Genomic DNA, 23,482 nt, shown 5'->3' with positions numbered 1-23,482 from the left:
AAAAAAGGGAACTGTTCCTTTATTAGACACCAGGCTGTAATTAGACCAGCAGCTGGGGGAGGGGCAGGTGTGAAGCTGGGTGATAATATAAGCTAAGAAGATGAGAAGAAGAAGACTGTGTGACTACCAACACAGACCACATGTTTACATTTTATTCTTAGATTTAAACGTTTCTAACATATATTAAAAACCACCATAGGAATTTATATATATATAGCAATTCAAGCCGCTTTCGAATAATTTCTCTTAGTATACTGCTCCGCCTTCGTTCCCAACTTTGCGGTGTTTCATTATACCTACTAAGTTAAACCCTTATATATACCTCATGTCCTGCTTTATCAGTAATAGTGGATTTCACTCTATCTACCACTTCCCTCTATCATATGCCCCTTAATATTCGCACCACCCCATCGTTATACTTATATATATATAGTGCCAGATATAGTTAGTAGAAATTAAAGTTTTAGTCTTATTATTAAAATGATTATAGGATAAATAACAGTATTTATAATATGCTATAATGAGTGTGCTGGTAATGATTTCTTACATAAGTGAAGGAATTCCTGAAAATTATTACTGAAGAAAAACTTGCATTTGATTTTAGTCAGATTTACGAGCTGTCTAATGGACAGACACAAAGTGACCTGCAACTGAAATGCACCTGCACACACGTGAAGTGATGCACGAACACAGAGCAGTCCTCTCAGAGGCTGCAGGTTCACTGCAGACACCCTGTTGGTAAACAGTAGCCAGAGTCCACATTATCATTCTGATCCTGGCTTCGCTCCACAATGGCTGCTTTGTGAAAGGAGCACTTGACAAAGGTCCGCCACTTCTTTTTCCCAACATTGTGTATGTGAGAGGTTCGCTGCAGTAAACCCTGAGCAATGAGGTGGGAACGTCGCACCAGACCAGACAGTGGCAGATGCCTGCATTAGCACTGTAGCCACAAGAGTGTCTCCTGGAAAAGTTGCCCCTTTGTCTTTCTGCCTCTTTATGTCTGTGAGTGAGTCTCTCACAGTGAGTTTGTATATGAGCGTGTGGTCTCATGCCAGAATTAATGTTCATGAAAAAGACTGTGGCCATTGTGTCACATGTGGATCCTACTTGATTGATATTAGTAGAGGGAACTCAATAGAGTGCAATTCTCTGCCAAGTCTGAACAACTCTCTCTTAATGTTGAGATTGTTTTAGTCACAAGAAATCAACACTTTTTACAAAACTAAATAAACCAAAACAAAAGACACAAATACACAATTTACAAGGACACAAAAATGTTAAATGAAATGAAATAAAAGAAGCCATAAGTAACACGTTATGTATTAAACTAAAGCAATCAAAACTCAAATTTTCTTGATATGTGAATTTCCCTGTCAGCTTAGATATATCTAGAACAGAACTAAAAACTAAAAAGGCAGAAGACAAATAACCTTCAGATCAGACTGTGGACTTAAACTGGTGATGGATAGCTGTCAGCTTTCATTGTCAGGCCTCAGCCGTTTTGTTTTCTGTTGTGACACCTTCCTCTCGATTTTACATTAAGACCCAGGCATATCTGTCCTGGTCCAAGCAGTCTCACATCTCAGCACCAGAACCTGTGTAGAATAAGAATGACTGTGAGCTCTCCTGAAGGCAGGACATTGTATGTTTTACATCCCTGCAGCCTCTTTTCCCTCCCACAAGGACACCGCAGCTGCGATCCTGTCTTAATCTGGGGATACACGCGATTATCCTGCTATGGCTTGTTCTTGGCTTTGTAACAGTGACAGGGGACCTTTCACAGCTCCTTTTTCCCATGGTCGAGTGGGTCTGAGCAGCTAAGACCCCTGATGCGCCCCAGTCGTCATTCATCGGCTTTAGGCCGGAGCAAACAAGCACGTCACAGAGACCCTGAGGCATATAGATGAGATAAACATTGAATGTTGGAAATATTGCTGCAGCTAATAGAGTGACAGGGCACAGCTCATTTGTACATTATATTTTGTGTTACATTATCTGTGTATAAGTATATGCCACAAGACTACATAGTATTAGATATGCAAAGAAGAAAATGGAAACTTCTTATTCTTCCTCCTGTTCTCCTTATTATTAGATATTATTAGTTGTAAAAGCGGTAGTATTTCTATGTATTACAGTCTATTAGTAACACTGATATTCTTTTTTACTTTTAAGCTCAATAGAATAATTTATAGGAATGTAATTGTAAATAAACTATTTATTTGTGTTTGTTTTGTTTATTTAAAAATCCACTTTTAAGCCTTTTCTGGAGCTTTCAGTAATATTTTATTTAATCTTAATTTATATGATCTTAAACAAGCTACAAATTGAGATAAACTCATGATAATAAAACATGTTCAATGATGATTCACACAGCAGATTTTTAATTCATCATTTAAAGGTACCTTGGGAACTAAATCATAGAACAATATTCCTCTGAGGAAATGGATTTCCATTCTTCCCCGCCAGTCGTTCAGACTGTCAGTCAAGTTCAAGTTCACAGGGGTAGAAATGTCTCGACTCTTCATTCACTTGTCGTCGTCCTCCCCTCCCCATGTGCTCTGCAGTGACTGCATGGTGTTACTATGACAGAGGGGTTGTGGCGTTGTTATGGCAGCAGGCTGGATGGCCCGGCTATGTGCTGGTGAAAAGGACAGCCTGTCAGACAGTGAGAGAGAGAGAGAGAGAGACTCAGGTTCCCCCCAACAGCTGGGCACATGCACCCCCCCTTACCGTTACAACCGCCTCCCCCCTCAGGCCTTTCAAAAACCACCCAGACCCTGGGAACACTGAAAATTTCACATTCATCATCTGCACACACACACACACACACACACACACACACACACACACATGCTCTACACACCTCTCTCTCTTCCTCCCCGACCAACTCCTAACTTTTGTGTCCATCCTTGCATTCATCCACCACTTACATCACTTTTCACTTTCACTTTTCAGCCACCTCCCTTACACACACACACACACACACACACACGCACACACACACACACACACACACACACTTCTTCACCTTGCTCTCCTCTTTGAAACCACACTACACCTCACTTCATGATCAAGTAAAAAACAGAACCTGAAATAAAAAGAATAATGATGATTTTCAAACCGAGTCTGTGTGTGTGTTTGTGTGTGTGTTTGTGTGTGTGTGTGTGTGGTGGTGATGGAGGGGAGGGGGGGGCGGTTATTGAGGTCTCATTCAACTTTGAGCATGAAAGGCTGATAATTTGCATAAACTGCATGCTGTCTGAGGGGTTTGGGGGTGGCAGCCATACTGAGAAAAGATAAGAGAGAAAACAGAAAGCACGATCTTGCATTGTGGAGCTCCAGGAAGAAAGAGGAGGCTTGAATAAGAGAAAGGGTGAAAATTGGCAAAGAAAGGGTCTTACCATGTTTCCCAGTGGGATTAAATTGTCCAGGAACCTCTTTATATATAATTTGGCGAATCTGGCCGTGGTATAGCTACAGCCCTGATCTCACATCAAGCTCCTGCAAGAACTTCATTAGAGTTACGTATGTGGAGATGATGCAACCGCTTAAAAAAAAGTGCAAATGTTCTTTTTATGTGACTGTACCTGCACACAAAGAGCTCATTTTGATATTGTTGTGGTCTTTTTGTCTCTTTCTTTTTGTTTAGGAAAAGATGCTGCTGCCATGCTGTGGAGGATCTTCAAAGCTTGCATCATTGTGTTAATCACATGGATCCACAGGACAGTGACATGAGGTTTCGTCTCTGCTGTTAGGCTGCAGCAATAAAAGGGTTCTCTGCCACATGTATGAACTTCAGATGAGACTAAATACAGTTTTAATTTTGGGACTTTATTTTGTATAAAAACAGATGGTTTTAAATTTTCTTTTCTTTTTTTCTCTTTTTTGTCACTGAAAAAGAAAATTGTTCAGATTTAAGTGAAATGTAATATTATCAAAGTAATGTTGAATTTTCGTCTTTGTGGTTGATTATTTGCAGCATTTGGATGATATTTTGAAGTGAAACATTGTTTTGGTTATTTTACACATGGTTTGTTTATTCATATGACTTAAATGTTGTTTTTGCCTCAAATAAAATAAATGTTGTTGAAATATGATGTTTTATTCATCCTGTTAAAGTAGTTCATAGAGACTGCTCTCTGTCAGCACCTTGGACAGAGGCAGCCGACTAGCTATTTGAAGAAACATCGAGTCAATAATATAGTTGCACATTGTTCATTGATCATATCTAGATGTATGCTCCTTTTCCACAAATACCAGACTCTTGTGGGAGAAATAAGGAAACAATTCTCACTTTTTTGGATAATAAAAAGAACTGAAACAAAGCAGTGAACATGTAAATATGACTAAAGAAAAGTCGGGTTATATAAATAAATCAAATGAAAACACTTCATTCACATATTGCTGACTATAATGTACTCTGCCAAACAGACACACAGTAAGTGATGGTTTAACAAGACAAGAAGGTGACCGCATTCCTATTTACAGCATTTTTCAACACACAGCTTAACCGTGGACAAAGAGCCACAATTAAACTTATTCAGATCAGTCAAATTTAGTTTCCATTTCTCGGAAAAAAATACTCAGAGAATTAGAGCTAAAATGCGATGTCATTGTTTTACTCTGTATGTGAAATTTATATGAAATAAATAAATAAATAGTAATGGAAAAGGTAGAGATAAGAGACATGATGGCATATGAACCAACTGTTGCTTTCAATAACAGACCAGAATTCTGACTTGCAGAGTGTGTCAGGGTTTTTTGCTGTAAATTAGTCAACTACCTCCCACAGTGTGAAGACCTCATGACCGGACACAGAGGACAGAGGGAGTCATGACCTTTCAATCCCTTGGGACACAAGTTGACCCGGCACAAGCCGACAGACAAGTGCAATGCTTACACACTGTGGTTATCACATAAAGCGTTGTACCGTGTAGGTCTTTGTTTATGCTCTCTGATAAAATCATTTTATTTACTTTTGTAGAAAGAAAGAATGGATTGTGTTGTGAGGAGTGTGTCCCCAAGGCATTTAGAGGAGATAAAGGCCATGCTTAGTTTTTGTTAATGTGCAGGGATTTTCTTTTTTCCAAATAATATAAGAAACAATGTTCAATCAATCCAATCTTCTATTTCTCAATCAAAAAGGCTGAAAGTACAGTATGTGCACACCTCTGTCTTGCTCTTAATCATGATTTGGCTGATCAGTTTCAGTTTAATGAATGTTTGCTGCAGTGTGAAGTGATGTTTCAGACAGCTCCTAACTTGTGGAAACAGTTCAGTATATAGTGCAATACATAAAAAGAGAGAGTGGTGAAAGTTTGGTGTGGAAGAACTGGCATGCATGGAGACCTGACCCTGACCCCACTGAACATGACCTGGAACAATCCAGACCTCATTATCCATCATGAGTGTTGGGCCTCACTGATGGTCTTGTGGCTGGATAGGAGCAAATGTCTGCAGCCAGGATCCAAAATGTTGTGAGTGCAGAGCAGAGACTGTTATAGCAATCATACTAAGGGCATCAACATACTTTTGGCCTCTTGCACAATTTTATTACATTTGTGGCATCAGAACCTGATTTTTCTTTTTTTTTTCTTTGAGTATCCAAGTCTGATTGTTTTTCTTAAATCTGTTATAGTTTCAGCTCAATGGCAGGACTGCATGCTGTCAATGAACGATCACTCCTCACTTCATGTAGAAAATAATCTATAAAAACAAGAGTGATGCATGTGAAACTGCATCAGACAAAGTTGACCAGTAGGAACTCATGAGCTGCTGGCTGCAGGTGTTCTCTCTCACGGCACTCAGTGTGTATTCATTCATTAATTCTGCTCAGATTTTCTACTTGTCAGCAGATAGAGATAGATGTTGTCTATTGTGGTGGGAGTCACTGGAGGTCGCATTACTCACCAAAAGCTGAGAAATTAATATTCAGCCTGTGCTGCAGAGAACAAAGCACACTTTTATGTGCTGTTATTATACATAAATAAACTAATGCTTATTGTGACATCCCATTCATTACACTGCTTCACACTCAAATCTGGAGTAGGGGCACAACATTTTCCATGAGTCAGGACTGAATTTAATACACGCTGTTTACCAGAGATTTTGTGTCAAAAAGCTGAAAATGTGGCAATTTGCAACACCGTGTAGATATTTACTCTTGAAGTAGGAAGTGAGACGTTCAGTGCGAGCTCAGACGTCGTCTCACTGCCTCATGAATGACGAGCAGGCAGCTGTAGACCAGGTTTGTGTCTGTGGAGGGCTGCAGATGATTGTCCAGTCATTTATATCTTCCAACTCAGTGAGCTTTAGGTCTTGTACTCTGCGTTTGCATAAGAATAGAATCAGGTCCTGTGAACTTCCCCAACCTATTGACCCAGCTCCCCAGACATGAATAGCTCTACTTTGAGGCTCCCCAGCCTCTCAAACAGGCTTTAACCATGCCTTAAGTCCCAATCATGGTAATTTAATATATCTTAAGCCCCTGGCTGTTTTGCTGCAGCCCCTCTACAGTTTGTTTTAGGCATTCTCTGCTTCTCACCTCATCAGCACTACTCCTTATTTGGCAAATTTAAGGGGCTGCTGTGGCACTACCAGGTCCCTTTCAGCAGCTTAATAAGGCTTGATTCTTTATAATTAGAAAAAAGTTTTTTCCTATTATTATGCAGTCTTTTGAGTTTGAATAAAGATGAACATCGAGAATAATTAACTGAAGAACAACGCAGTGAAACAGACTGAGGCTGTCTCAGATGTATCAGTGCCTCACAAGTGGAAGCGCCAGATTCAATAATAAGGAATCTGTCATCAGTGAATTTATAGTAACATAATTATATTTATATAAATCATAGAGGCAGTCTGAAAAATCCAGTTGAAAGTGCTGATGTGGGGCTTTCACACAGTATCAACGTGTAAATTATTGATATTTCCACTGATTTACTGGTATATGAAAACACATGCAAAAAGACTGTATCATAGTTGTATTTCTTATATTTTCCTGCTGTATTTGGATGAAATAAAAATATTTCTTTACAATCTTTTGTAAAGATGTTCTTTTATATTTCAAACTAATATGAATTTCTAGATTTACATGATCTTCTCCATCTGTTCAGTAGCATTCATGCAGTGATGAGTTTCTTGAGATATTTTTAACCACTGAACCAAATGCATGTCTGGGCTTGCAACATGACTATGCATGAGCCACATGCATGCTAATTGGCTTGCAAATTAAAATGCCATTTAACTGACTCATCATTTACTTAAATAGATAATTATAGTGATCGTCCAAAAAATGTAAGAGGGCTCCTGGTACTCATTAAAGCTTCATTTCCTTTAATGACATTTAGAAACAAGAGTAATTAAACATAAAAGCCATTGACAAACAGTAATAAGATGCTGCCTTGTTTCTGTTTGTTTTATAGGTAACGTTTTATGAGATATGATTTGCTTCTAACTGCAAGACTTACAGTTGAGGATGAGTGTTTGAGTGTATGACTATGATGACGTCTCTTATTCCACCTAGAAAAGCTTCTAATTGCAGCAAAATTTCTCTATAAACCAAATGATGGATCAGAAATGACTAACCTGAAAAAAAAGTTTTTGTATTTAAAATGAAATTGCTATTTTTGTGACAAACAACTTTCTTTTTCAGCACAAGATATATCGTTTTTATATATTGGTAATTTATTATATGTGTTTTTGAATGATAAGCTGTATTTTAAAATGAATTAAATCTCCATTTAATTCATAGGACACAATTTCCTTAATGTGTACTTTTTTTTAATTACAATGAATTTTCCATTTTTAATCTATGTAAGATTCAAATGAAAATACAAAATAGCATATTTGTGTATTTATGACTAAACCTAGGCTAAATCTTACTTTTGCTTAAATCAAGAAATTGACAATATTTGTCTGAGCGGAAAAAGTACTTGAGACTGATAAACATCCATAAATGTAAACTGTTCACTTCTGATGTGAGGTTTTATTTTTGTCTTTGGACACAGAACAACAGCAAAAATAAAAGTGGGCCCAAATATTGGCCCAAGTCAAACTGTTATAACAGGGGAATCCATTGCATGAGTGAGATAAAGCTGGAGTTACAGAGACAAGAAAAAGTTAGTTGTGGCAACACTGAGATGTTTGCGGGTAATAGCCTCTACTACATCTGCTGCTAATCACAGAAATTAGAAACATGTAAACCTGTTTTAAGGATTCAAATCTTAAAATTCACTTTGTTTGACTATTGTCACTTCAGAGAAGTGAAGTGAAGTGAAGTTTGTCTCCCATGTTTATGGATCTGTTTTGAAAAATTGTTGATCTGTTCAGTGATGATCTGCGGGCTGTAACAACAGAGTCAAGTGAAAGAAATCAACTTGGGCACAAAGACGAAGTGTGACAAAGTAAATGAGCAGCTTGTGTCATTGTTGCTGTGGCTCCACCTGCTGGGGGGGAAAAAAAGCACAATGTGTTCCCTCACAAATTCTTTCATTTCCATCTCACCTGCATCTCCATCATCTCACACACACAAGCACAAACAAACACTCTGGATACATACATACATACAACTCCACATCTTAAAATTATGTTTATGAATGTGCTTCCCTGAGATCAGAGTGTTTGAGAAGTTTGTGAAGGATTTCATGGTCAAAGTGCAGTGATGTTTCTCTATGAACACCAAACTTTTTTCGTACCCCATAAGTGAAAGTGTCAAATCTTTTCAATAATTTCATGCAATATAATAAAATTATTTCAACATGATTCATATTAAATTATTATTTTGATGGTTCATAAAAACTATTATTTAATATGAATGAATATATAAAGTATGTGAAAAGAGACTGATGACAATAAAATATTTTGGCTCACATATGAATCAAGTGAGGTGAATCTGTGTGTGTATATATGAAATAAATCTCACATAGCACTGAATATTTTTTCATGCTGACGGACAGAAGAGCGTTATACAACCTCAATCCAAAAGGTTATTGTGTAAAACATAAATTAAAAAAATCCTTTTTGACCTCCATTTAAATGAACAAAGACTAAATACTTTACGATCAAAGTGATAAACTTTATTGCTTTTTGTAAATACACACTAATTCTGAATTGGATGTACTCTGTTTTTAATTTACATTTTTTTCCCAAAACTTTTTTGGATTCAGGGTTGCATGAGTTCAGAACGTGTGAATATGTGTTGATGAACAAGTTTTCTATACCATGGCCTTCCCCCTTCTTCTGTTTTACTGTTTAATTTGTTTGTATTTTTTGTGCACTGCTTATAGTGAAGTACAGAACTTGCTTAGGGACGTATTCCCCTGCTGCCTCTTTATTGTATGACACTGTCTTCCCCTTGAATAGTGTCATTTTCTTGTTTTTTGTTTTGTTTGTTAAAAGGAAAAATGTTCAATGTAAAAAAAAAAAAAAAGATAGCCAAGGATTTATTTTTTAGAGAAAATGGGTGCTCAGTCCTGTGATTTAATTTTTTTTTAAATAACATGTGAAAAACACAAACTGGGGCTGGTTTTTAATGTTTTTATGTTCTTGCTTGTGCAGTCCACAGGACATAAAAATGAGATGATTTATTTTAAAGAGCTTACCATGCAAACAACAGATTACACACATACACACGTAAGTAGAGGACTTTCAGCTGTCCATGTCATGTCTTCAATGCAGAGCATTGTTTCAGCTCACTGGGATTGCTGATGAGCTTGGAGGATGGGGGCACGCATGGATATTTTCCCAAAGGCGAGAGATGGGGCTGCTCCATGAAACAAGGACCTCATCAAAGTTTGGGACACAAAAACCTTCCAGCTCTGCAGATACTAAACCCCAGAGAGGAGAAATGTGTACAACAAAGCACACATTTGTTTCTCTTCTCTTCACGTCCCAATCAAAGCTTCTAATTAACACGGTTTCTTTTCAGGAAGTGATGATCAAATAGTAGCAATTATCTGTGCAAACTTTGTTGAGGTGGAATCTCACGTATTCATGGCTGAACATTGGACAATAATCCTTGGCCTGGTTCACTGCACAATCAGAACTTAGTGAGGCCCATACTGCAAAAAAACTAATGATCTCTAATGAACGTCCACACAATGATCCATGCCATGCCAGGACACAGAGCTGACACACACACCCACACACACATACACATCATCTAATCATCATCTAAATTTTTGTATATCCATTAATTTAGAGAAAATAAATAACTAATATACAGCACACCAGACTCTGGAGTTATTGGACAGGATCTTCAGCAGCAGGCTGTGTTTTAGATCTGAAATACAGAATCATCCCGTTGTCTGTTCTCCCATCTTAACAATCAGGCCACGTCTCTGCTCTGCTTCAGTCAAACCAGAAAGGAGGCCAACCAGGAGGTCATTTAACTTGAAAGTATTCATGTTTTGAACATGCACAGTTGAATTTCTTTTTAGTTATGATAGCAGTATGCTTATAGGGAAGGTCTTCCCACGATTTTGACTATAGTGTCTAATCATGATCCCCGGAAGATGAATCCTGTTGACTTTGGTGATGCCATTGCTTTTCTTCATGTCACCATTATGTTTGAGTGAAATGTCTAGACAGCTATTGGATGGATTTGCATGAAATTTGAATTTAAATTGCAAAAACTTTGACCCCTTTAATTGACCACCATAAGCTGTACTTTATTAGTGCTAAGATGATGAACATGGTAAACATTATATTGGTAAACATCAGCATGTTAGCATGCTGGCTGATATCAGCATTTAGCTCATTGAGCTGCTAGTTTTTATCATATAATAAGCAAACTGCAGTAGGGATTGTTCATTGCTCCCAAGTGACATTATTTATGTTCACATTCAAATCTGATGAAATCAGATTCAAGTTCAAGTTCAAGTTTAAGATTGTCATTTGCAAAAAGCAGTGAAAGGTGTAAAGCCTTTCTTCAAGACCTGATTATAAAAGTGACGAAACATCAGAGAGAGCATAAAAGCATCAGGTCTGGGGTTTGAGTATGTTTACATGCAGCACATATAGCAGCATAGAAATATAACAATGTGTACAGTAAGTGAAAAAAAAAGAAAAAAAAGAATCAGGACATATACATGTGCACACACATACGCAAACAGACAAACAGAGTGTGCTTGTGAAGCTGCGAGGGAAAAGGCTGAATTTCATCAGGACAGCACACAATCACAGGGCCACAGTTTGTCTCTGTAGCCAGACAGGGCAATGTGTGCACATCAGGTTTTGTGAGGCTCTGACGAGATGTGACAGCCCAGCTCTCACTCAAAGATCCACGAATTTGGTCCATTTTTCTGCCTTTTCCATTTACAATGCTTCAGTGGAGATTTCTTTATTTCAGAATGGACAATGGTCTCTTTCTTTCTCATTCCCTACATCGCCCTCTCTCTCCCTCACACACACACACACACACACACACACACACACACACACAAATAAAGCCTTGCTGGCAGACGCACGCACACTTGCTTGCTGTCATGGTCATTTTGATGGTAATTAATGACATCACCACTGCGTGCGGGTGCATGGTGGTGGTGGTGTGTGTGTGTGTGTGTGTGTGTGTGTTTGTGTGTGTATGGTGGTTTAGGGGGGTGCATTTGTTTGTTGAGCAAACCGTGGGAACAGGCCGCTCTCCAGGGTGGCGAGTCAGGGTCTCCAACAATACATATGCTGTTGCTTTTCACCCAAACACCCTCCCTTCCCAAGAGAATCATTCCTCTCCCCTCCCTTCCTGTTCCCATCTTTCCCTCCTTTTTTTCCATGACTTTCCCTCCCTCATTTGCACTTGTCGCAATATGGAGTGTGAGATTACTGCCCCCTCTCTGCCAGTGTGTCTTATTAACTTGAACTTAGTTGGAGTTGATGAGTTACAAGCATGAATTATGATGTGTTCTTAACTGTGTGATTACACTGGGGCCCGATGTACAGTCATCTTGCAGGAATGAATAATTTGGGTCTAAACATCGATGGATTTGGTGCATAGATGCTTTTCATGCAACTAGCACAGTCTCTGCAACATCCACAGACAACTCTTCACATTACTGTAAAAAAGCAACTGGCATTTACTACTTACATAACTTCTGTTATGATTTGGAGCTATATGAATAAATTTAATTTTGGTCTTGTGATGATGCTGATGATGATATGTGTTGTTTTTATGGCTAAAAAACTCAAAAATAATAGGCTGTAAAAATAATAAATAATAGTAACAAATGCAATAAAAAAGGAATAAAAATAAAAGTATGAAATATAGTAAAACTGTAAAATGATAAAACTAAATAGTATAAAAATAATATATATAAATATGTTATATATAATAATATATATAAATATATATAATAATAATATGTATAAAATGAAAACCATACAATTACAAAACACTACATAAAAGCCAGACTGTTTTATGATAAAATATATCAGTATTTTCAGCTCATGAAGTTACTGTAAGAGAGAACCATGAAACCAAAACCATTTCAAACTGTAACAAAAGTGCTGCTTTTTAATGCTTGTCTGTCATAGGGATGTCAGTCAGTCTTTTACCATGCATGCCTTAACAGTTAACATTGGCTACATAGGCACAATTTCATGAGACTAGAAATTGCTGGGAGCAGCAGATCATTATAGTCCAAGCCAGTACATTCTCATGTGCACTGCTGAAGAGAAGACTGGGAAAGTTTTTATGCTGAATATTTGAAATAATTATTGTGGATGAAAGGGCGTCATAGTTATTTAATACATTTAGCCAATACATTAGTAAATCAATGATTTTAAATACTGTTTTCTATTAAAGCATTTTAAAATGAATGCTGTTTTTATATGCCATACATTTAGCTAAAATGTGTGTTTACATTTAATAAAACAGCCAGGCCTTCATCATTTGTTCGTATGCATGATCTGAGGCAGTTCGTAATTTGGAGAGTACAAACAAATTTAGGTAAAAACACAACAATTAGATGCACAGATTTGTGTGTACGCATTGTTTGTGAATGAGGCCCAGTATTGAAAGCCAACCAATCTGCAGCTACACGCCGGCAGCTGCACAGAAATGAGTAACGTTTTAAAGAAGCCCCACAGCCCTGTGAAGGCCTTTCTGTGCCAAAGTCATCTGATATTTCTCAGAAAAAAATCCTCAAGTGTCAAAAAAATAAATACTAATACAGCATATCACTTTGTTTTATTGTTGTTTTATTAATCTTCTAATTATTTATTAGCCTTGAGGTTTTTTTGAGGCCTCTATAGGCCAAAAACAGAGCTGAAATTCCAAACTTTAATTTTCCTCTCAGACTGAATTTTAATAAAAGTAAATGTCACAATTGATCAGATCTAACAAAAACTCATAGATAAAGTCTGTCTACTTATGAAGAATTTATGTGTTTCCATCTTCTGTGGTGATAATTAAAACTAAATTTAAATTAAATCTCCCTGCTTCCTTCCTTCTGTGCAGATATAAACAGGTGGATTTGCTGCTGTGTGTGAAGCATTATATGTTTTACATATAAAATGATATTGTCATGTTAAGATTTCACTTTTTATCCTGATAACCAAACACTATTTCTTATGCACTAATTAGGACTCGGGCAGGTGGAGCACCTAATTAACCAAACCATTCAGTTTGGATCCCTCGCACATGTTTTAAAGCAGCTCTGATTTCTACTTCTTTCAATGTAGGCAGGGAACTAGTGGCCTTTGTGCCCATATCAAAGCACTTCCCCGCTATGAATAGTGATTTCTGTGGTTCTCCTCCTCACCAGTGCTGGTAGAGAGGTCTTCCCCCCTGAGACTTTCCCCTTTGACCCCAACAAATGGACTCTTGTCAGCTGAATAAAAAAGTAGTGATTGGCCTTTAGTGATGCCTGTTGTTTGGGCAATGGACGTTTGATGAGTAATCACAAAGACAAAAAGGATCCTACAGAGAAATTGGTGGAGCTCAGCACTCAGTGGGATGTCTTGTGATATGATATTGGCATTACGAGCTCCGGACAGTGAGGAGGTTAATTTTTATTGGTTAGATTACACGGTAATTTCTCAACACAACTTGATACACCAACAACAAATACTTTGCTAGCTTGCCAACAATGAACATCTTTACCCTCATGTGTTTCATCTTCAAATGAGATAACATTAATAATCTGAATGAAAGCGTGTGACTGGTGATTGACACTGTCATGTGGTAATTGGGCATCGTGGACCTCTTGAAGGGAGGTAGCTTTTCGGGAGTGTGCTCATGAGTTTTATTTAGATGCCAACACCCCCTGATATCTCGTTCAGAGGCCCAGTGAAACCTCTTGATGAGGACAGTGAAAAAATGTAGGTTGTTACGTCCATCTAACAGCCCAGATGGACTCTGCAGCCTGCTCCAATCAGCTCACAAAGGTGATATAATTACCAGGGCAGGATGGGACAAGGCCACCGCCTTTGGAGTTCTTCAGTCTCCTCCTTTTTCCATTGCACCTATTCTCTCCCACTCCATACTCACTGATTATACTCCCCTCCCTCATTGTCCCATTATCCCCCTCCAACAACAGGCCAATTTGTCCCTCCAGCTTGGCTCCCGCCTCCCCTCCTGCTGTGTTATTTAGCCCCTCTTCTGCACTTCAATGGCAGGTACTGATTAGAGAACTTCCACGACCTCTTCGCTATTCCTCAAAAATCCCTCCTCCCCTTCCCAGCAACCTTTAATCTGATTACAGGCTTTCTGCAGCTTTTCAGAGGAGGCCAGTCCCAGGAGGACAATAGCAGACCAAGTGGTTTCACAAACACTCTCCCCAGAGTCATATGATTCACAGGAAGAGCTGCGTCCACTCTCCTCCAGCATCAGCTCCTGTCTGTGAAGTGATTTGAGAGAAACATCTCTGTCAAAGTGGTTATCTCTCTCACCTCGTGGAGCCTGTCTTAGAAAATCACAGCAAACGTTTTGGAAAAGTGATGACTGCTCGAGATTACTGAGGGTTCCAGCTTTTACATTAAAGGTGCAGTGTGTATTTGGGGCCTTCAGAATAAAGCAGACATGAAATATAATATTTATAACTACGTTTTCATGCATGTAAAATCTGCCTGAAAATAATTTCTTGTTACTTTAGAATGAGCCTTTTATATCTATATCTATCTTTTATGCTGTGATCTGCTGGCGAGGGGGCAGCACGGACAGGGACAGGAGCAAACTCAATAGACTGATTAGAAGAGCGAGCTCTGTCCTGGAAGAAAGAAGTGGGTAAGCTGACATCCATCATGGACAACACCTCTTACCCCCTATGACACTGTAGGGTCCCTGAAAAGCTCCTTCAGCAGCAGACCCACCTTCACCCACAGTGTAAGAGGGAGAGGTTCCGCAGGTCCTTCATCCCTATCAGACTGTACAACATCTGCACCTAATGTTGTAGTTTCTAATTATGTTTCTGTTTAATTTAATTTTCTATGTAAATTACCATTCTGTATTTATATTCTCATTCCAATTACTACCATGTGCAATATTATTTATATCATGCCACTTTACCTTTAGAACTCTTTTTTGCACATCTGGAAGTGAATTTCCCTGTTGTGGGATAAATAAAGTCTAATCTAATCTAATCTAATCTAATCTAATCTAATCTAATCTAATCTATAGTGGGAATGGTTCCTCTTCCATGGAGACTGCCATGTTGAAACACCATGTTTCTACAGCAGTCCAGAACAGACGAACTAAATACTGACTCTAGACAGTGCCTTTCAAGTGTTGTTTCTCCTTTACACTAGGAAGGTGATGGTGACATGAGGAGATTGGGATTACACCACTAGATGCAACAAAATTATACACACTGGACCTGGAAGAGTTCACCACATATCCTGAATCTCCCCTCTAACACTGATTGACTCACACTGGACCGTTCTTTTAAAAAGGATCAAAACTGATGAAGAAGAACTAGATGTCACCATTTATATTCCACTCACCCTTCATCATCCTTCTTCATCAAAACCTGCTGCCTACATTGCCCACAATGCAACCTGACCCCCAACAGTTCAGTTGCAGATTTGAGTACCAAGTGCAGTTGTACTCACTAACACCCATAGACAGATTTTGAGTTCCCCGTTAAGAAGCTTGAGTTAAAAATCTCTGAGTGGGATCATCATCATTTAAATGTGACATGATATACTCTAATATGCAAATTAGTAAAAGGGTAAACATCTTAAATACCATAAACTGGACCTGTCCAGAAAAAAAAAACCTAAGATGAAAAACTCAAATGTATAAATATTTCAAGCAACTAGTATAACTCGTAGAACATGTTGCTATGAATTATATAATATTAACCTGCAATGGTTTAATGTTGACCCATGCCTAACAATGCACAGCAAGTAAAGCTATATGCAAACACACACTTATGGAAGTGGATGCACATTTGCATTCATATAAAATAGACCTGTAGAATAGGAGTACATCTAATACAATAGTAAGGTTCAGTTATAGGTAAGCATGACACCTTGTAAATGCTGTGTTTTACTGTATTAAGAACAAGACTCTGGGGTATTTGAACCCATCAGTGTTTTAACAGTTAGCCCCACAGTCATCTTGTTCAACCCCATCAGGTCATCCTAAAACCCTCTTTACACAATAAAGCTTCTGCCACCAGTCAACCTGACAAGACCAGCACAAAGCACATGTCCACACAGTGTATTTAGAGTTCATTATTGTCACAGTGACTGGTCAGGAAATGACCTGACTGGCCTGTCCAGACCTCATTACCATCTGAATAAAGGGAGCTCGGAGCCTTGGAAGCACCAAGCAAGCCCACGATGACCTAAAAGATCCAGTTTAACCCTCTTTGACTCACCACACTTACACCTTAAGTCAACATGAATCTGTGGGCTACTGTTACAGAGACAAAGATATTACTAGACTTATTCGAGGAGCTTCATCTGTTATGATAGCTGGTGTCACCAGCCACGCTGAGTGGTCAGAGCCAAGTAAATCTAGTTCCCAATCTAACTTCATCTGAATTCTAACTTTTGATTTACAATTATCAGACGGGTATTTACCAAACTAATTAGAAAATATAGATTGGTCCCCAGCTGGTTTAAACCTTTTCTATATGAAAAGTGTCCTGAGATAACTTTTGTTATGATTTACTCATGTACAAATTAAATTTAACTAATCATATGCATGTCTTTATTTGCCTAAGTCTTAATTTAAGAGTCAAATCTTCTGTTAAATTTGGGGTTTAACATCAGAGTTTAGTATCTAATGATACCATACTGTACATCCTTGTTTTATATTACCTTATACTGTCACCTTGTGGAGCAATAAGGGAATGGTTGGTAGAATTTCAGATGATATTCGGTTCACATGCGATGCTGCTGTTTTTATGCTTAAATAGAGCAAAACAGTAGTCAGACATAATAATAGTTAGTTTATCATTTACAAATTATAAACTGTTTCAAACAGCAAAGGCAAAGACAGTCTGTACTTGTAACACTGGATTGTCTGGTTTTGAACTTTGGTTGAATGTATCCTCTTCTTCAGTGTTTGCTTTGTGTAGAACAAGTTCTAGTGTTTATTTAGACAAGTGTTATACAACTAAACTCTAATGTATTACGTAATAGGTCTAACACGAATATATTTTTAGTGCGCTATGTCCAAGAAACTACAGGTAAAGCACTGAACATCCTAATTTTGGATTAAATAGAGGACCAAATCAAATGAAAAATAAAAGTGTTGGTATGGGTATCAGAAACCACAAACTATGTTCCATCAACACTGTCCACAAAAAATTTTTAAATAACAATTAACACTTAAAATTGAGGTTTGTGAGGTTTAAAGTCAGTCTGTGTTTTTATTTTACATTTTAAAAGATAATCCAAGAATAAAAATGTGGGCAACGATTCATGTTAAAGCTGCAGTGGGGAAAATTCAGTGTTAAGCAAACTCAAGATTGACTGAATGATTGACTGATTGGTCAGTAATATGAGTATCATTTTGTCAGGCCAGCATCATGTATCATTGCCAATTGATTTGTTTTTATTGATTTTGGATTTGTTTATTTTGATATTTTTGATTGACCATGGTCAGTTATTTCACTGCACATGCTTGACATCACAGCGACTTGTGCTTTCAGCTACACACAGGACAGGCCATATGTGTTCATGGATATACAAAACTAGATTTAAGTTTAAGTTGTCAGTATTGCCTTTGATTTAGTGCTTTTTTTGCACTTTTGTTAGGCTATATGCACAAGAAAATTCATGTCATGATGATTGCACTTTATTCTACAACTGTACTCATTTAAAACATCACACTCATTATTTAATATTCTTTTATTAAATCATACAGTTAAGTACCCTCAAATGTAGGAGTGTAAATACAACAAACAAATCATGTGCAATAAAATATAGAATCATATGTACAAAAAGACCTATACATAATTAGAAAGAAACAAGATATACAACTCAAAAATTGCCTAATTTGGCTGCACAAATACCTCTGATTATTAACTAAACAGCTTCTTTTGTTGTATCAACATCTCTTCATTTATACGACATAAAATGGCAAACATTATAAAAGATTGTAAAGATAAAAGATGTACAACAACTGATGTACAGTAATCTATTTCCAGGCTCATGAAAATGTAGCTATTCTTAAGTGATATTTGGTCATCATCATAATCTTAAGTTTACAATCATTGCCGGACAAATTTAATCAGGTGGTAATGCTCTGGGACAGGATTGGCAGAATATGGCTAAATATTGTTCTTCTCTTAGACAATTACCCATTTTTATGGGGAGACTCCTTCATAATGTTGTTTCACAGCTATATCAAGTTCAAAGTAATATGAGGCAGTTGACTTTCCACTTTAACAGTTCTAACTTTGCTCCACAGAGAAGTTTGACTCAGATCTGTCAGAGGAGAAGAAGAAAGTCACATTTAATGATAATTCATGAGTGGTAGAGGTAAATAAAGATGTGTCAAAGTGTGAGTGAGCTTACATGTCTTGATGCTTGTGTATCATGTGGTTGTTGTACTCCAAGACAGGAGGGATGGTCTCCTCATCCTCAGGAACCTGAAAACCAACACATGCATCAGATGCAGTCTTTTCTACATAAAGAGCAAGAACACCATCTAGTGGTAGAGAAGCAGTCTTACCTCCCAGTAAACTTCATCATCAAAGCAGTTGTCATCAGCAGGGTCGCCCCAGATTGGAAACCTCAGAATGAAACCTTTGAAGAGAGAAAATCAGACATTAAGACTTTAAACTTGCCATGATGGAACTGTTAACCTAGACTAGATAATGTTTCAGCAAGATTTACTTTTTTGGTCAGGTCAATTGCTCTAGAAATAAATATCCTGTAGATATTAGCCTATGGATACCTTTAACATAATCACTGAAATAACATTTTTCATTCTTACCAACAATCGCTCCTCCAACAAGTCCAAATGCAATTGCCACACAGCAGCCAGCAGCCTGGAAGCCTCCCTGAGTTCCTACAGATCGGTCTGCAAAGCTGCCTTCAAAGTCAAATGTGTTGATCAGCCTAGGCGGAGAAAAAAATCCAGTTTAATATGAAATCTTTTAAAGTCATTTCACTCTCAGCTGATCAAAACAAAAGTAGAATGCCTTGGTGAATTAAAGCAATCATAGTGCTTAATAATTAAAGACATCGCCTGAAAACTGGGTGCATGCCAGTGAACGCGTTCACAAATAATTAATTATATATATATATATATATGTGTGTGTGTGTGTGTGTGTGTGTCTAAGTGTGTGTTTAACTTACCCCTCGTGGCCATAGACAGATTCAGTGGCAGCTGCCGCAACTATGGCGCCTATGAAGCCACCAAGCATCCCTGGCAAAGCGTGAAGGTTGTGAACACCACATGTGTCCTGAAGCTTTAAATATTTCTCCAAAAAGGGCTGAGAAATAGAACAACAGTCATACATTAGATTAGATTTGAAACAAGGTGCGATAATTAAGCCATAATTAAAAAAAATCTGACTCCTGTAATTTTTCATATTGTTTGTTTAAGTTTATATTTTCACTTTTCTGTTAAAACAAATTGTGTTTTAATTTTATCTCAGCACATCATGGACTGACTGTACTTTTAAATCCTTCTTCACAACATTAAGAGCATAACAGAAAAACAGACACATAGTCATTTGCGTTTTGAGGTGTGGCACAACAAATTACACATGGACTGTTTCCTGCATCTTGTTTTTTCATTCTGTCTGCTTCCTTCATACATATTTCAGTTTTCAGGCCATTTTTTCTTTTTTTTTCTTTTTACTTTCCATCTGCAGTGATGGAGCAAACAACACAGACTTTAAAAGTTCTCTCAGATCAAAAGTCCGGAGGTGAAAGACTCACCGTGATAAACAGGTAGCCAAAGGTGGAGATGATGCCACAGCAGAAACCCACAATCAGTGAACCGTAAGGAGTGATCATGAACTCTGCTGCCGTTCCCATGGCAACACCACCTGCCAGAGTGGCATTCTGGATATGTACCTGGCAAGTCAAACAGCATGATGTTACTCATGAAAAAATAGATATACAGTATATGTATATTTGATCTTTTTCAGTGCCATTGCATTACCATGTCCACTTTTCCTCCTTTCTTTGACATGCTGGAGATGGCCACGGTGGTAAGAACAGATGAGGCGAGAGCGAGGTAAGTGTTGATAGCTGCTCTGTGCTGTCCGTCACCGTGATCCGTGATGGCAGAGTTGAAACTGGGCCAGAACATCCACAGGAACAATGTGCCTGTGAGGTTAGAGTTACAGTTAGATTATCACATTTACGGAAACAGGCTTCACAGCAACAGGTGTAAAAAATGTGATATGCCTGATAAGCTGTTGTGTAAAAAACAAAAACAAAAAAAACCTTGGCATGTGAGGTTAAAAAGTGTAAAATATAAATTGTTGGTCACCCACCAATCATGGCAAACACATCAGAGTGGTAGACAGATCCATTGAGGCGCTTGCTTTGGTGTAGGTTTGGTCGGTAGAGGACCCAGGAGATGGCCAAACCGTAGTACCCTCCAAAGGCGTGAATGACCATGGAGCCACCAGCATCTCTGCACTGTGGGTGCAAGCAGCACAAAAAAGAAATTGCCATGTTAAAAGGAAAATTCTCACTCTTTGTACACTAATTACGTCCCATGTGGGGTGATTGTGTTGTGAGACTCACATGAAGGAGGCTGAGGATGATGTATTCCTCCACAGCAAACAGCGTGACGCCAAATAGGGTGACAACCATCAGCTGGACAGGGCTTACTTTTCCCAGGAGAGCACCGTAGGCAATCAAAGAGCCGGCACAGCAGAAGTCTGCATTGATCAGACTGTGGGGGACAAGAAGAAAGTCTGAATGACTGGAAACTTTAACAACCAAACAGAAATGAAAGATGCACCCAATCACTGTCAGAAGTCAAAGCAAAACTGGATTAGCCACTGGGCAAAACAGGTTTAGTGCATGACAGTTGTTTAACTAATTTGATTCTAGGCTTATACATACAATACAACGACAATTTATCATAACGATCCTGGATTATAGCCTGCCTATGCCTGTGTCACAATCTAGCTATTTCACTTGATGTTGTGCACACAGGGTGTGTATTCCTACTCAGGTGTGTTTACACAGAAACTTCTAAGACAAGATAGTCTTATTCCGCAGAGTGAAACAGTTTGTTCTCTGGGTGTCTGAGTGTAAGTGAAGCGGACATGTATAGTCTGCTGTGTTCACTGTACTGTAAGACTTCTTTACTTTAATTTAGCACTGCACGCTTACAACATTGTTGAACTGTAAATAGTTTAGAAAATAAAAAAAGTTTTCAAATTAATACAGTAAAATCAGAAAACAGTTTTATTCCACATATTCTTCAATTTTGACAGAAGAGTTGCATTGTGGCCTATTCACGCAGCTCCCTCTGGAGCCATAACACCTTACAGACCTGTTACTGTGTCAGGATGTGACAGGATATAATGCAGTGCAGGTGTACAGGCTCAAGTTAACCATGCTTTCAGTGGAAAATCTTAAAAAACTAGATCTTTAACATGCATTTGACATATTACACGTATTAGTGGGGGGAAAAAAACTTCCACATTGCTATGACAAGAACGCTTAGCTTTAAGACACACTGTCAAAATTTTATGTAGTGACAGCTGAATACCCATCTGTAAAGACAATTTATGTTGACAGGTTGAAGAATGAGGTTTCTTTTTTAAAGTTACATAACAGACCTGTACACCCCACCTACACCTTTACAGTTTACTAAATGACTAATGGTGTACAAAAAGCTTGCAATGAAGAGACTCACCTCTCTACTCCGATATAGATTTTTCCAGTGGTGTGGTCGAGCGTGTGGAACCAGCCTTGCATGAGAAGAGCCCACTGCAAGCCAAAGGCGGCAACTAGGAAGTTGAAGCCCACACCACCGAAGCTGTAGCGTTTCAGGAAGGTCATGAGGAAACCAAATCCAACAAAAATCATGACATGGACATCCTGGAAGCCTGTTGAGAGGTAAATATAACATTAAAAATGTACAACCAGCTTTGACAAAAACCTTCCTCTGCAGATTCTTATTTTCTTTCACTTTCCACTTCTACTCATAAGTTATGATATTTTTGTTATTAATCAAACATTTATAATTTATGTTTTTGATTACGCTTGTATGTTGATATTTTATCATTTTAATTCGCTCAGAAGTATTACTGGCTCTAAGATATTATTGCAGCTAGAGAATGTCCTGCTAAAGTTACAACATATTGGGTATACAATTGCTTTCAATTTAAATAAGCCCAATAAAGTGTTGTTTTGCATTGTACTATTCTAATATTTTAAACTTACATACAGGGAGAAGAACAAGTTTCTCATATAATATATATAATAAAAGATATTAATTCATGCATTTGCCATCACTGACTCATCACTGACACAATCAGAATAACACCTCTATTTAATCATAGGTTTCCTTACAGGTTGTCTATCGCAGTACTTACTGGGATATCTGAAGTAGAAATCATTTTCAATGTCACTGGTGATGTTGTGATCTTTTCTGTGCTCTATCCAATGTGTGTCTGACTCCTCATCATAACGGATGAAAACTCCAAACAGCACAATCATAGCAATCTGCCAGACAAAGCAGACAGCGGGCAGGCTAACACGGACATTGGTGTTCTTCTGCCGGCAAAAAAAGTTGCCCACTCTCTCGCAACAATTGCCCATGGTGATGACTCTCTGCTGAAGATGCAATGATCAGTCCTTAGCCAGGTCTTCACTCTGCTGTGACTTCCAGCTGCTCTCCAGGGGGTATATATATATAAATGTATGCAGACCTTTGATGGGAGTGTAAACTTATTATCCACTCACACACAGGGGGTGGACACATCTCACCTGTTAGCAGGTAAACCACTCCCTCCTTCTTGCTCATCTTTATTCCTGTTTTTACAGTCTGACCAAGGTATAGTTGGAAACATTCCTATTAAGAACAGGAAAATGCCAATAAAATGACTGATGT

At 38.1% G+C, this 23,482-nt stretch overlaps 1 protein-coding gene across 1 annotated transcript; it reads right to left on the bottom strand.

The window, feature by feature from the left end:
• Positions 1 to 18,294: 18,294 nt before the first annotated feature.
• Positions 18,295 to 23,263, bottom strand: rhcga (Rh family, C glycoprotein a). The gene is made up of 11 exons (XM_019270476.2): positions 22,965 to 23,263; positions 22,283 to 22,475; positions 21,157 to 21,307; positions 20,901 to 21,048; positions 20,564 to 20,730; positions 20,338 to 20,475; positions 19,750 to 19,886; positions 19,385 to 19,509; positions 19,121 to 19,194; positions 18,964 to 19,037; positions 18,295 to 18,873 (listed from the first exon to the last, which is right to left on the bottom strand). Exons 1-11 carry the CDS (start codon positions 23,188 to 23,190, stop codon positions 18,840 to 18,842), a joined length of 1,467 nt encoding a protein of 488 aa, XP_019126021.1. The 5' UTR covers positions 23,191 to 23,263; the 3' UTR covers positions 18,295 to 18,839.
• Positions 23,264 to 23,482: the final 219 nt, after the last annotated feature.

Source organism: Larimichthys crocea, chromosome VIII (assembly GCF_000972845.2).
Source record: "Larimichthys crocea isolate SSNF chromosome VIII, L_crocea_2.0, whole genome shotgun sequence".
Lineage (NCBI taxonomy): Eukaryota > Metazoa > Chordata > Actinopteri > Sciaenidae > Larimichthys > Larimichthys crocea.
Note: the sequence above shows the minus strand (reverse complement) of the source record. Positions and strands in the feature narration are given on the sequence as shown.

Excerpts from the sequence above, each read along its gene's own strand:
- rhcga (XM_019270476.2), bottom strand. The coding sequence starts at position 23,190 with ATGGGCAATTGTTGCGAGAGAGTGGGCAACTTTTTTTGCCGGCAGAAG. Across the intron at positions 20,731-20,900 it reads TGATGTGTTTGCCATGATTG|GCACATTGTTCCTGTGGATG; the intron begins GTGGGTGACCAA and ends CTAACCTCACAG. Across the intron at positions 19,510-19,749 it reads TCTGTCTATGGCCACGAGGG|GCTGATCAACACATTTGACT; the intron begins GTAAGTTAAACA and ends TTCTCCGCCTAG.